The sequence below is a fragment of the Alternaria burnsii genome, assembly GCF_013036055.1.
Source record: "Alternaria burnsii strain CBS107.38 chromosome Unknown 731, whole genome shotgun sequence".
NCBI lineage: Eukaryota > Fungi > Ascomycota > Dothideomycetes > Pleosporales > Pleosporaceae > Alternaria > Alternaria burnsii.
The window spans coordinates 462,375-476,611 of record NW_024066115.1 but is presented as its reverse complement, the minus strand read 5'-3'; the positions used below and the strand labels follow the sequence as shown (position 1 = coordinate 476,611).

The window sequence follows — 14,237 nt, the reverse complement described above, 5'->3', positions numbered from 1 at the left end:
GCGTTCATCTATCATGATCGGCAATGCTTGAATGTCACAGCTGACGACTAAGGTTTTGTAGCGCGATGTTGCTGGTGAGCCGATTGGCGTAGTGGGCGCTTTCGTACGAGACCCAATGAATGATCGGTCCGAGTGGGTCGCAACTCGGATATGTGAGAACAATAAAGCTCTCGATACCCGCATGTCGTAGCTCTGCCTCTGAACTTACAAACCCAATTCCAGACCGCTGATACCATCATGACCATCAACGATACGAACGGTCATACCAATAGCTTGAACAATGCTACCAACGGCAGTTCCAAAAGTTACTCCGTTCCTAACGAAACGCAACATGTATTTGACAATGGAATATTGAACAACCCTCTGATCGCCCCCACACTCCCCGCGGAAATCGCAGAATGCGCGAAGAAAGTCCAGTTCAAAGGCACATCTAAGCCCAGTATACCGATAAACTGGCGCTTCGCCGAAAGTATCTCAGCACTCAAGGGGCTAGAAGCGGCCATGATCAATGTTCTTCTGAAGAGGAAATATGGCTTGGAACCACAAGAAGCGATCATAGATACGTGAGTTGCTAAGACGTAATCCTCTTTGCGGACGAGCGCTTTTCCAAATAGCTAACGCGTGTCGGTCAAACAAGCGACCATGCACAGCTTTTCTTCATGTCCATCTTACTCAACGTTGTCGACCCGGAAGGCGAGAAGATCGAATTTTTGACCAAACCATTTGCAAAGGGGTCGAGCGCATACAACAAGTACTTCAAGAACTGTGATAAACATGATGGGAGTAGGAGTACATACCGTGTAGCGGCTACGAACATCTATCGGTGCAAAGATGGAAGATACTTCCATTTGCACGGTTCCATGAATCCTGATCCAACCCAGGAAAGTGTCGGGTTGCCGTATGATAAGGAGTTGTCAGAGAAGGAAGAGCCGTGGACCCCATACGTGGAGAAGTTGGCACAAATAGATTCCGGCGAGATGCAGAAGTTGGCGTCGGATGTGTACAAACAAGCCGGTACAATCTGTTGGACGACTGAGGAGTTCAAGAAGAGCGAGCATGGTAAAGCAAATGCTCATGTCGGCCTCTATGAAGTCCACGATATCAAGAACAAGAAGCAGCCAGCGTGCTGGTGGTCAGATAGCCCAGGGACGAGTGCAAAGAGGCCACTTGCAGGGCTCAAAGTAGTCGATCTGACCCGCGTCATCGCTGCGCCAGCTCTGACGAGAGGTCTTGCAGAACTCGGTGCTTCGGTAATGAGAGTAACAGCAGAGCATATTACCGACATGTCCATGCTACACGTCGATCTCAACTGGGGAAAATGGAACTCGCATCTTGATTTCCGAAAGGAAGAGGACCGAGAAAAACTACGCGCCTTGGTTCGAGATGCTGATGTAGTGGTGCAGGGCTATCGGCCTGGTGTACTCGACAAATATGGGTTTTCCCCGGAAGGCTTACTGGATCTGACGAAAGATCGAGAGCGTGGTCTAATCGTTGTGCGGGAGAATTGCTATGGCTGGTATGGACCTTGGTCCTATCGGAGCGGTTGGCAGCAAATTTCTGATGCTTGCTGTGGCGTGTCAATGGAGTTTGGACGAGCTATGGGCAGAGACGAGCCTGTCACACCTGTCTTTCCTAATAGCGATTTCTGCACGGGTACGTCTGGGGTCATCGGAGTGCTGAATGCACTACTTCGAAGAGGCGATGAGGGGGGTTCCTACAAAGTCGATGTAAGTTTTTTCACTGTTCTTGTAGCATTATTGATACCAACGTTTATAGGTCGCATTGAACTACTACTCTCAATGGCTAGTGAATAGCGTCGGCACCTATCCTGAAGACGTCTGGAAAGAAGTCTGGACACGTAACGGACATCAGGTATTCCGTCACTACCACAATATGCAGTATACGTTGCCGCATTACATGAAGATGTTGGCCGAGAACTCGGGATCCGTGCTCTTCAAACCGGACTTCTTCGAGGTTCGACACGCAGGTGCAATCGGAAAGGATGTGAAAGCTGTTAAGCCCATCATTCAATATCCACAGGGGAACGTAAAGCTCGGTTACAACGTAGGAACGCGAGGAAACGGTGTAGACCAGCCGGTGTGGCCGAAGGATCTGATGACCGAGGTTGTGTCATAATGAGTTATCAGCTTTGGTCTATGAATAGCGTAGTATGACCAATCGCACAGCCATCTGTCTGTAGAAGCAAAACCAATGAGTTGTGTAGCATTCTAAGTAGATGGGTGGATATAAGGTGTAATCGACGCGAGGAATCTTGAAATGTCAACGCGAAGAAGACGCGCTAGGCGGACACGTCTACGCGTCTTCACGTGTATCCGTTTCGGGCGAAATCTCACTTGAAACCATCCGCTGCACGGATGGACAATGACGATACCCAAATCTTTGACGTCCAGATACGAGGTCAAAACTACGACTGCATGAGTTAAGATTACACATCTCCACCGCTGTAAAAAAAACTTGGAATGCTTCTCGACCAAACACTAAGCATCATTGACTCACATCCTACTCAACATCGCCCTATCCGTCATAGTCAATGTTACTCAACCCTATAAATACTCTACACAAGAGGTCGTTTCAGGAACTTACAAAACAAATTGTCTTTATTCAACACAGTCATGGAGACCCTCATTTACAGCCAGCGATTAACCCTCCTCCGCCTAACAGATATCTCATCAATTTCCTCACCGCACGTTCGTCTCTTCCACGAAAACTGGTCCAACCACGATGCCACAGGATGGAGTCTCCATGGACCCACGCACTCCTTGGAAGAAAGCTATGAGTGGATGAAAGAACAACTAGCACCATCACCAGGAAACGATAGTATGTTCTACTCTGTGTTTGCAACATCCAGCCCTTCGGCTTCGACTTTGAAAAGCAACGATGGTGAGGTTGGCGACGAAACTGGCTTAGGGGAGCATGTAGGCAGTGTAAGCCTTCGTCTTCAGCCCAGCGGTCCCTCCATCCCTCTTCCGCCTCCATCCTCGGAATACCCACACTCATCAACAGAGAGTATGAGGGTATTAGGATACGCCTTCTTTCCCTCAGCACGAGGCAAGGGATATGCGACGGAAGCGGGTCACGCGCTGTTGAACGCTTATGCTGCTTTTGTGTCTTCGTCGTCGGCAACCCAAAACAACAGCCAAGAAGGACATGGGATAGAGAAAGCATATGTTGAAGCAGCAGTAGACGAGGACAATCCCGGTAGCATCAAGGTATTGGATAAACTCGGGTTCAAGAAGCTGGGTTGGAAGCATGAGGAGGAGAGGGTGTTTCTGAATGGAGCATGGAGGGGACCTGGGTACTGGGTATATGGCCTGTTTGTTTGAGTATAAAGGAATTTACACTTGGAGAAAAGGAAGGCATATAGGCATAGGGGGGAAAGTTTGCAGTCGAAGACTATACGATACTCCATATAATTGATCTTTGCGAAAGAAAGAAAAAGAACTTGGTTATATTCTACAGCTACCTCACCACTCAGCGACCTCGCCTTGCTTAGGCAACGTCGCACGAACAACCTTGTCACAGTTGAGCAAGCAAAGAGGGTCGAAAGCCTTCTTGAGCTGCCTCATCGCGTCAACGGTACTTTGGCCTACTTCGTGTGGCAGGTAGTCTCTCTTGACAAGACCAACGCCGTGCTCCCCTGTGGCAGTGCCTTCGAGTTCGATGGCACGCTTGACCATTTCGTGGACAAGGTGAGACGCCTTTTCGTGGTCGCGGTTACGATTGTACAGGATGATGGCTGTAGTGCATGTGAGCAAAGTCTGCAGGAAAAAGGTAAAGATAATATGAGCTTACAGTGGAAGTTTCCGTCTCCAACGTGTCCTACAATACTAGCTAGTAGGCCGCTCTGCCGGATCTGTTCTTTAGTCTCTTCGATGATTTGAGGGAGCTTAGATATTGGCACGGCAACATCTGTAGTCCAAACTCCCATCTCGGGATCACCTTCGCTCTTGGCCATGACACTCCATAGTGCCTCCTTGCGCGCTTGCCACAGGTCTTCTTTCTCTTGTTCAGATTTGGCGAATTCGAAACTGACAGAGCCGGACTTCTTGGCCATACCTTGCACTTGGCTGACTTGTTCTTTGACCGAACTTTGAGTACCGGCAAACTTGAAGAAGAGCGTTGGTGCATTCTTCCATGTCTTGGAGGTTTGCCCCGCGTCGTTGATGCACTGCATCTGAACATCGTCGAGGATCTCGATAGCGGCGATAGGTACGCCCGCACCAACGACCCTGAAGACGCAATCTGCTGCTGCACGGACAGATGGGAAGGCGCATACGGCTACACTGGTGTGTTGTGGTTTTACAGTGACCTTGAGCGTAGCTTCTGTGACGAGGCCCAATGTGCCCTCGCTGCCTATAAACATACGCGTGAGGTCGTATCCAGCAGAAGACTTTCGTGGCCGTTGTCGTGTCTTGATGACAGTTCCATCAGCCAGGACTACGGTGAGCGATATCACCCAATCCTTCATTGTGCCATAGCGATACGCATTTGTGCCAGAGCATCCTGTTCCGACCATGCCGCCGATCATTGCGCCTGGACCTGGGTCGGGAGGGAAGAACAAGCCTTCCTTCGCAAGCTCCTCGTTTAGAAGTTCCCAGCCCACTGCAGGTTGGACAACAACGTCCAAATCGTCCTTGTGTAGTTTCACGATCTTGTCCATGCGACTGAAGTCGATGCATATACCGCCCCTTGTTGCAGCAAAATGGCCCTCCAAACTTGTGCCTCCGCTATACGGAGTGACTGGAATCTTGCGCTCGTGGCAGACCTTCATGACGGCGCTGACTTCTTCGGTACTGCCAGGCTTCACGATACAGAACGGCACGTCGCCAGGTTGAGAAGGATGCGAAGACCACGAAGATCCGCTGTGCGACTCTAGATCGTTCTTGTCCAGTGTGATGTTCTCTCTGCCGACAATGTCACGCAAGTCTGTCCAGGCTGCTTCCATGTTCGCTTCTGAGATGTTGTGCTTGGGAGGATTGAAGGTCTCGAGTGGCGCGGTCGAGCTCGTGTCTGGCTTCGGGGGGATCATCTGGCCGTAGTAGTAGCCTATGCAGCCTGTGAGAAAACATGCTAATCAATCATTAGTATGCGCCATGTTTGAGATGTTTGGATTCTAGTACCGAATACTGTCGCAAAGAATTGACCTCTTGCCGTTCTTTGCTGCAGCGACTGAATCTGAATCTGCTCTGCCTTCTCTTTCTGTACACGCTCGTAGATACTCTCATTGAGTTGGAGGTAGAATGGCTTCTCGTCATCCTTGCCCATCCTGTTCTTTTCACTCGCCCATCGCCTCTGCGTTATTCTTCCCACTCCCACACCAACTCCGCATTCCCGCCATAGCGCCCCTCCTCTGGCGGTCCGTAGGGCGAATGAGCCTCGCGGTAGGCTTCGTAAAGGCATTGCGACTATGACTGGCGTTCGCTCATGTCGTAGTCGGCGAGGCGACAACTGCGGGGAAAGCTTTGCATGTGAGGTGAACGATGATGATGCGCGGGTAAATCCCGGACTTAAGACGCTGCCAAGAGTTGTATATGCACGTCACAACCAGTAATGGGAAATCCATGTGTTGTGGAGAATCGTTCATGCTTGCTTTTCCGGAATCAGGAATTACGCATGGAAACGTGATACTTGCGAATATCACGACATTGCGGAACAGATGTGAAGCATCGCATTACGGTCCGTCAGCTTATCACAGCACAACATATCGCACGACAACGGCAAGTGAAATCAAATATGGTCAACATGATTTGTTCAAATATACTGCAATTGCGAGGCTCAATGGCCGAAGCCAGAGCGTTATACCAAAGACAACCCCAGCGCCCAACCAAAGGAACCCAAAATACCGCCACGCGGTGTCGGTCTTGGGGAAACTATCCAACGCCTGTCAACTGAGTGATAAAGATGGACCAAAAAAAAGGAGCGATAACCAAAGCAGATCTCTATCAATGCGCCAAAAGGTAAGAGCCGTGTCCCTAGAGATGCTCGTAGGATATACAGCATAAGCATGTGGGAAGCATATATCATGAAAAAGGCCGTTATCCCAAACCGAACGCCATGCTAAAAACAAGTAAAGAATATGCAAGAATGAATCGGGTATAAGGATAAGATGCGTAACCAATCTGCTCAAGTGCCGGGTCAAGTGAGAGGGCTATAAAGGGCATCGAGGGGTAGAGAGACGGTGGCGTGGCACCTCAGCCGACCGCTTACGCGTCGAGGTTGTATGCAACTACTACTCGTGTGGCAGTGCATGTAACCTACTTCCCCGACATGCGCAGCAGTCGAGTCTTGAGCCAGATGACGAATCGTTGCCATGTGCCCTTTGCGGCTCGGCTCTTTGTGACCTTGGGTGTGGCAGAGAAGGCAGCTGCTTTCTCGGGGTCGACCGTAGTCACAAGCTTCGGCAGCGAGTTGGAGTGCGCCTCGCGATGGTCTGAGTACTGGCGCCCACCCACTGAAGGGCGGCCTCCCACCGAGGGCCGTGGCGTCTTCTCATAATCAGTAGATACAGTGCGCGTACGGTTTACCTCAGTCCGATCGAGCGTTTCTGACTTGCGACGGTGGTGATCTTCTTTCTTCTGTTGTTTCTTGAAGTCGCGCTCCTGTTGCTTGTGCGCCTCTTTCTCGTACTTGCGCTCTTTGGCTCGCTGTTCCTCCTCGAACTTCTGTCGCGCAGCACGGATGGACGCAGCTCTTGAGGCAGGGTCAACGGGGGAGTCGCGTCCGCCGCGGATGAAGCGGTATGTCTGGTCAAACGAGGTGCGCGAGCTGGGTGAAGTCGTGTCAATGGATTTGAGCGTATCACCCCGCGCGCGAGGTACTCCGACTGGGGAAGTGAGCGAGACGGATGACTGGGAGTAGCTGCCAGCAAGGCGGGTGGATGAATTGTTGGTGTGGATGCGTAGGGATGTTCCCTGTGCCGAGGAGATGGAACCGGATCTGCGTCCTGGTTCGTATGCGTTTTGTCTCAGGCGGAACTCATCGTCGGACATGATATCATCACCTTCGTGGTCGCTTCCCAGGACTGATGGCGGTGACGAGTGGGCTATTGGCGGTGTGTAGGGCTGCGGAGTCTGGCGAATGGCCGGCAGGGGTGTCGGCCGCTGCAGCCCAGAGGAAGAGGAAAACTGGGACGTGTTGGACGTTGAGCGGTTGTGTCTGTGGCGGCCGTTGACTGGGGAAAAAGTAACGTCGGATATGGACCGTGAGTAGGCGCCATATTCTGAAATGCCCAGACCGGAGAGGTCGTTCTCGGCCGCAGGTCGTGATAGATCGAGCCCGCTGCTCTCCTTGGACGAGAGCTTGCGCAGGTAGGGCTTGATCTTGAGCTGGTGGGAGGAAGTCGTGGAAGGCATGGGGCGTTGTGTCTCTATCCAAGACTGCTCGAAGACCTTGGGTGTTTCCGAACGATTAAAGGTAAAGGCGTCGTAGTCAGCAACGGGGCTCAGAGGGCGCGGGCTCGTAGCAGCTGAGGCGGAGTATCCTCGTTTGTGAAGACGCGCATGCCGGGTCGACATGTTGGAAGGTTGCTCGCGCGTGTTATCGGCGCATGTCAGAGTAGGTAGGCCAGGAGTGATCAGCGCTCTGAGGATGGTTCAAGTTACACGCAGGAGCATCACCAAGCCAACGTGAACGTCAGGACTCTTCCGATGGTTCCGCGGACGTCAAGCGTTTCCCAACAGATGGTGACGAAACCACTGTGTCAAGTCTTGGGGAGAGCGGGCCGCTGTTGATGATCCGGGGCAGTTCCAGGATTGACGACGGCCGATGGCGTATTTACCAGAGAAAACGGCGGTTACTTAGCCGGAAGACGCTTCCTTGGTTGCTGGGAATGCTGCGAACGCGAACGCTCAGTCCAACTGGCGGCGGCCTCGGCTCTAAGCGCCTAAACGGTTAGCCCGCGATGAGTGATGGATTACGTTGTCTGGAGTGATGGGCAGAGCATCACCACTCGAGACGGACGCCCGCGGCGATTGGGGAGGCGAGTGCTTATATGCGCTGCCCGGGCCCGTCTTGTCGCGTGGGTGTGTGGAGGTACTTGGGTAGGAGAGGAGACCGGCTGGAGCGGAGTCGCCGTTTGCTTGGATCGAGATAACAAGACGACTGGCTGGGAGAGCCTCACCGCTCGTGAGCCACGGAACAGAGTGCTACCGTGCCGTCCGACGAGATATGCCTCATGGCTGCTCGCACCGCAAAATGCTCGATCTCTCTCCTCTTTCGCCCCGCCTGGATGCTTGGTCGCGCAGCAACTCCACGCAATCTAGTGGCACAGCAGCGTCGGAACGCGCAGCAGCTGGGCGGCGGGCTCGATCATGAGAGGTCACGAGCAGAGCTGCGGCTCATCACTGCAAACGTGGGCCGTACGCGCCAATGCAGCAAGCTGACCTGGGTTCCTACAGCCGACTCGCGATTCGTATGTCTCAAACCGTGTACGCCTCAGCCATACTGGGTGCTCTGTCCATGGACGAGTTGGCTGCCTTCTCACGAGAGATACTCCGCTTACCCCGCTATCACCCAGACCTGGTCCTAGTCTAAGCCACCCAATATTCAAGGCTGTTATCTCTCACCTTAGTGCAAACACCGCATGACGACGAGGCCTGGAGGGGGCCTGGCCTGGGAATGCCTTGTCGTGGTACCTCACGTGCGCGCTATTTCACCACGGCGCGGATGAAACATCCATGGATGAAACACGTCTACCCCACACTCTGGTCCAACCATGTTCCTGTTGATCTTCCTCGAGCACGTGTCTGCGATCCCGACAAAGTAGTATGACATGTTCATTTGAGTATTGGGGACTGAGCCATCTGCTTAGTGCTGCACAGTCAGCCCTGCAGCATCCACACTTATATTATGACGCCAATCACGCCAAAAGCCGGTTTCTGTCTTCTGAGTGACCTCTCGTTGTACATGGCGTTGAGAAGGCGCCTCTGAAGGGCGTATTGACCGTAGAAGAATCCTGTGTCCCACCTTTGTGTTTTGTCTCTCTACGAAGAGTTCCATGATCGCCTTTGTTGGCTACTTTGTCATGGTATCCTACGACGCGTCGCGCTGACATCTACGGGTTATCCTGTTACTACTACTACTACTACTACTACTACTACTACAGCTTTCCTGATGATGGGCAGCATGATGAACCTGGTCCCAGCTTCTGCCAAGGACCAATACATTGTCTATTCAACAGGAGACAGTAACATCGGAACCAGTTTAGGCTCATCGAAAATTTTGTATCTCAAATTGCTGCATGTCGTAATCTGGCTTTACCAATTAGTGCAGCAGGCATGTGCAAGTATGTAACTATCTGGCAGTATCTGTAGTTGTGAAATTGGAGGCGAGGCCAAAAGTAAATCGGTGTATTGCATTACATGCGCGCACTGTACTGCTTCGTCTACGCGCATAGCAGTTTGCTCCATGCTCAGTGAGAAAGTCGCGTTGCTGGGGCATGACTAAGGCCCACCCTGACGTCGAGCACGGGTCGCAACTTCCCGAACATCAAAAACATCCTACCTCAGAACCATCTCCATCTCTCACGCGCGTCCCATGGAGTTATAGCCCGACACGCCATCATCCGACCGCATCCATCACTTCTCGACCCCATAAGTGATCGCGACCATGTCGTCCATGAAACGGGGAAACATCTTTGGCCAGGGAAAGCCTGAGCGCCCCTACGAAGAGCGCGAAGATGTCGCGGATGTGCCCCAGAAGGCAACAGCAGCACAGTTAGCATCCCGCAAGTAAGTTGCCCTTGACGAGTCCTCACTTTGGCCTCACGCCACTTCCATTTCGCGATGGTCTTCTTTCACGGTCGCGTGCTGACTCTTTGTTTCCAGAATCAAGACCGCGAAAGCCCGTCGACCAGCAGGCGCTTCCTCCGTGAGTACCCCAAACAACACAACACGCTCTCCACCGCCCCATCAAGCGCTGTGCCAACATGCCGGCAGACCGCTACACCCGCAAAGGGCGATACGAGATGCGTCGTAAGGAGGAGGCTTTGGCTAATGTACGCGCTCAGGGTCTCTCACAGAGCGCAAACTTTGGCGCACCACAACAGAACGCCTTCAGCTTCGGTACCTCCGCGCCCGCCCCCGCGAACAACGGCGCGAACGGCTTCGGCGGCAACAATGCTTTCGGTGGTGGCGCGACTAACAGCTTCCCACCCGCGCAGCCCGCTGCCCCTAGCAACACTTTTTCAAGCTCGTCCTTCCCGGCTTTTGGAGGTAGCAACCAGGGCACAGGCTTCAATCCCACACCACCATCGTCTGCGGGCTTCGACTTCACAGCTGGAGGTGCAAACCCGTTCGCGAACGCGAACTCGGCACCTGCGACCAACGGAAACACGCCTGCGCCAGCCTTCGGAGGGTCGTCTATATTTGGTAACGATGCTTCAACACAGGGGAATCCCTTTGGTAGCCTAGGCCAGAACAGCACCACGAGCTCGGCGCCCTCGGGCGGCATGTTCGGTACTACCAGCTCAACTCCCTCCGGAGGAATGTTTGGAACATCTAGTGCCGCGCCGTCAGGAGGTATGTTCGGTACATCGAGTGCTGCGCCAACAGGAGGCATGTTCGGGGCATCAAGCGCTGCACCTTCAGGCGGTATGTTTGGGACGTCAAGTGCTGCACCCTCTGGTGGTATGTTTGGAACCTCGAGTGCTGCCCCTAGTGGCATGTTTGGCACTACGAGCGGCGCCCCGAACGCTACGAGCACTCCTGCTCCCGCATCTACGCCCTTCACATTTGGCGCCTCCACTACGTCAGCCTCGAACACGGCAAGCACACCAGCCACGAGCGGCCTGTTCAGCGGGTTTGGCAACTCAGTACAACCAGCGGCGTCACAAACAAGCACGTTCACGTTCGGTGCTAATGCGCAAAAGGAAGAGGCGCCCAAGCAGTCGCCTGCGCCCGCAAACAACATCTTTGGTGGCTTCGGTTCCAACGCACAGAAGAGCGAGAGCAACTCAGAGACTCCGAAGCAAAGCAATCCTTTCGGGGGTTTGGGTACAAGCGCGCAAGGCACGCCAAATGCTACCGCGACCGCTCCGACATCGAATTTGTTCAACTTCGGCGCAACTGCACAAAAGCCTGACAGCGCGACATCGACTGCGCCCTCGACCAACCTTTTCGGAACCACAAGCTCTGCCCCTAGCAATCCGTTTGCGAATCTCCCAACAGCAGAAAACAAATCCTCCGCTGAAACGGCGAGTACACCATCGAACTTGTTCGGAAGCCTTAAGAAACCTGAGGAGTCTCGCAGTACAGCGTCGATGGATGCGCCCAAACCAAACCCATTCGCTGCGCTTCCAAAGCCGGACGACACGCCTGCTGCAACAGGTAGCAGTTCCGGATTTAGCCTATTTGGTGCGAACAAGGATACTGGTGCAGCAACAGTGAAAGCTCCCGAAGCACCAAAGTCCAGTCTGTTCCAGCCATTCAGCACACCGCAGCCGGCAAAGACGACCGACGTGGAGAAATCACAGGGCGGAATGTTCACTGCAGCTCAACCCAAGACTAGCTCTGGTCTCTTCTCTCAGACATTTCAACCCGAGAACAACAACTCGAGCAACTTGTTCAAGAAGCCACAACCAACTTCAGAAGCGCCCAAGGCCACGCCCACCCAATCCACCGAGGCTTCCAACCCCTTCGCCTCTTTGTCCAAGCCTTCCACCGATCGCCCCAACTTGTTCAGCGCTTCAAAGGAACCTCCACAACCCTCTCCCGCGCCCGCCCTGTCAGATCTCAACGGAGATTCACAAGCACTCGAGATGCCCAAGGTTCCCAAGGTGCACGTTCCGAAGGAGTGGGCTGTTCCAGGTGCCATTCGTGCGCAAAGCAGCGATGGCCTGCTGAAGCAGATATCTGATTTGACCGCCCAACTTCAGGTGTTGAACGACAAGTACCGACAGCAGCTAAGCAGCCTTCCCCTCACAGCGGATTGGTCGAGTGTGTCTCTCTGGCACTACCAACATGCCGCGGATATAAAGAAGAAGATTGATAACGCGAAGAAGCAACGCGCAGCTGCACGAGGCATCACTGGCAACGAATCAAGCCTGTCTACGAAGCGCAAGGTCAGCGATGAGAGCCCCGAAGTCCGTCGTGACCCATCTCCCTCGAAGCGAGCTCGCGCAACCGAAGCGCCTTCCAGTCCAACTCCTCAGTTGTCGGGTTCTACGCCGAAGCTCAGTGCGCCAGCAACAGCAACATCGAACATGTTTGCCAAGGCAATCGGTAACAAGCCATCTACACCTACGGCAACATCATCGACAAGTCTCTTTGCGCCAAAGACGGCCGAGGAGCCTGCTACGGAACCCTCAAAACCAGCTGCACCAACTACAGGATTCGTCTTCACACCGTCAGCGCCGACTGCTAACGGTGCAGAGACCTCCGGCTTCAAGCCAAGCTTTGGTGGCAGCTCCACAGGTACCTTAGCCTCTACCGGATTCAAGCCAAACTTCGGTGGTAGTTCGACTAGTACATCGGCTTCTGCTGGGTTCAAGCCAAACTTTGGTAGTGCTCCAACGGGTGGCTTCATGGCCCAGTTCACCAAGACCGCAAAGACTTACGAGGAGCTGGCCGCAGAACGCAAGAAGAAGGCTATGGATGAGGACTACGATTCCGATGATGAGACCAAGGAGGAATGGTCTGCTAGGTACGACAAGGCTGAGGCTGAGCGCCTCGCCAAGGAGAAGGAGATTGCCGCCTCAACTAAATTTGTCCTACCTGGTTCTGAGCCAGCTGGTAGCACGTCGCCGAAGGACAATCCGTTTTCTGGCCTTTTGAAGCCTAAGAGCGATGCACATACTCCAAAAGCTGCCAGTCCCGCGCCATCTACAGGTAGTCAATCAGTTTTCGATGCTTCTGCCTCGCAAACGTCATCGCCCAACATTTTCGGCCACCTGTCAGGAGCATCATCCAACAACCAAGAAGAGTCTGACGAAGATGATGCCGAACAGCAAGACACCGTTGGCTCAGCAGATCCAGCTACGCCTACACAACGCGCATTTGGCGAGTCGGAGACAGAGTCTGAAGACACCCAGAAGCAGGATACAGCTCCCAAGGGCAGTTTACTCTCAAGGATAACCAGAGATAATGACTCCGAATCAGAGAAGGAGAACAGTGGCGCCTCTTCCATATTCGGCCGAACCAACGGTACTACCACTCCGGCCAACAAGCCCTTCCAGTTCTTTGACTTTGGTGCTGCATCCAAGACAGCGCCACCAAAGTCTGATACGTTTGCTGGCGATCAGACCTTCAAGGTCGGTACTCCGATCAAGTTCGGCGGAGCTCCCGCTACTGAGAAGAAGGACGGTCCAAAATTCAACTTCCAGCCTGCTACACCTGCAGCGGGCGAGTTCTCAACCACGCCAGCGAAACCACCACCTGCCTCAATTTTCAACTTCGCTCCGTCAACAGGTGGATCGTCCCTTTTTGCACCGTCAGGTGGCAACTCTGTGACCTCGTCTGTGTTTTCTTCGCGCGCTGCCACGCCTCTATCTGACGCTGGTGAGACTACTGCAGCATCTGCAGCAGAGGACGACGAAGAAGGTGGCAAGCAAGAACAGATTGACTTGACCAAGTTGACTGAAGACGAGCTTGAAACTTACGACATTATCTTCCATACCGAAGTCGTACTCGCCAAGCACCAAGAGGGAGAGAAGGGTTGGACGAACATTGCCAAGGGCCCTTTTTGGATTCTCAAGGACAAGCAAACGGGCAAGTGCTCTGTTCGAGTCCGTATCCCGAGCGGCGCCACACCGCTCAATTACCAGATTCTACCCGCGCTGCCCGCCACTGTCACCGGTGGTAGCAAGAAGATGGTCATGGCGACCAAGCCCGCCAAGGAAGGCGGCTTGCAGTCCGTTCTTTATGCTGTCAAGACGCCTGAAATCGCACAAGAATTGGCAGCGAAGTACACGGAGTCGGTTCCTAAATCACAGTAGACGACATTTTCTACTTTGAGCCCTATACACACTGTACGGATGGCGGGTTGAGTGTGTATTTATTCGTTTTCACTCACCGATTTCCCCACCTCCTTGCATTAGTTTGTTTGCCTATCATGCCCCTTTTTTACCTCCAAACACACAAGTGTATGTTTTTCAACCAAGATTGGCGAAAATGTTTTTTTGTATCTTTCCCCAGCGACTACTTTCTTCTTCGCCCTTTGCTTGGGGATGTTGGAACATCATCCAGATAGATGAGCACTGCATAACAACGGCGTTGGTGGCA

The 14,237-nt window shown here is 53.1% G+C and overlaps 5 protein-coding genes across 5 annotated transcripts; 3 read left to right on the top strand and 2 right to left on the bottom strand.

The window, feature by feature from the left end:
• Positions 1–237: 237 nt before the first annotated feature.
• Positions 238–2,136, top strand: GT037_006824 (uncharacterized protein; the record flags this gene model as incomplete). Its single annotated transcript, XM_038931871.1, has 3 exons — positions 238–563; positions 638–1,727; positions 1,777–2,136. 3 exons carry the CDS (start codon positions 238–240, stop codon positions 2,134–2,136), a joined length of 1,776 nt encoding a protein of 591 aa, XP_038785343.1.
• A 497-nt stretch (positions 2,137–2,633) lies between these two features.
• On the top strand, positions 2,634–3,344 carry GT037_006823 (uncharacterized protein; the record flags this gene model as incomplete). Its single annotated transcript, XM_038931870.1, has 1 exon — positions 2,634–3,344. The coding sequence occupies one exon, from the start codon at positions 2,634–2,636 to the stop codon at positions 3,342–3,344; it is 711 nt and encodes a 236-aa protein (XP_038785342.1).
• A 141-nt stretch (positions 3,345–3,485) lies between these two features.
• GT037_006822 (d-lactate mitochondrial precursor) lies at positions 3,486–5,421 on the bottom strand (the record flags this gene model as incomplete). The annotated part of the gene is made up of 3 exons (XM_038931869.1): positions 3,486–3,757; positions 3,814–5,091; positions 5,142–5,421. The coding sequence occupies 3 exons, from the start codon at positions 5,419–5,421 to the stop codon at positions 3,486–3,488; spliced, it is 1,830 nt and encodes a 609-aa protein (XP_038785341.1).
• Positions 5,422–6,275: 854 nt separating this feature from the next.
• Positions 6,276–7,535, bottom strand: GT037_006821 (uncharacterized protein; the record flags this gene model as incomplete). Its single annotated transcript, XM_038931868.1, has 1 exon — positions 6,276–7,535. The coding sequence occupies one exon, from the start codon at positions 7,533–7,535 to the stop codon at positions 6,276–6,278; it is 1,260 nt and encodes a 419-aa protein (XP_038785340.1).
• A 2,092-nt stretch (positions 7,536–9,627) lies between these two features.
• Positions 9,628–13,951, top strand: GT037_006820 (uncharacterized protein; the record flags this gene model as incomplete). The annotated part of the gene is made up of 3 exons (XM_038931867.1): positions 9,628–9,749; positions 9,846–9,892; positions 9,957–13,951. 3 exons carry the CDS (start codon positions 9,628–9,630, stop codon positions 13,949–13,951), a joined length of 4,164 nt encoding a protein of 1,387 aa, XP_038785339.1.
• Positions 13,952–14,237: the final 286 nt, after the last annotated feature.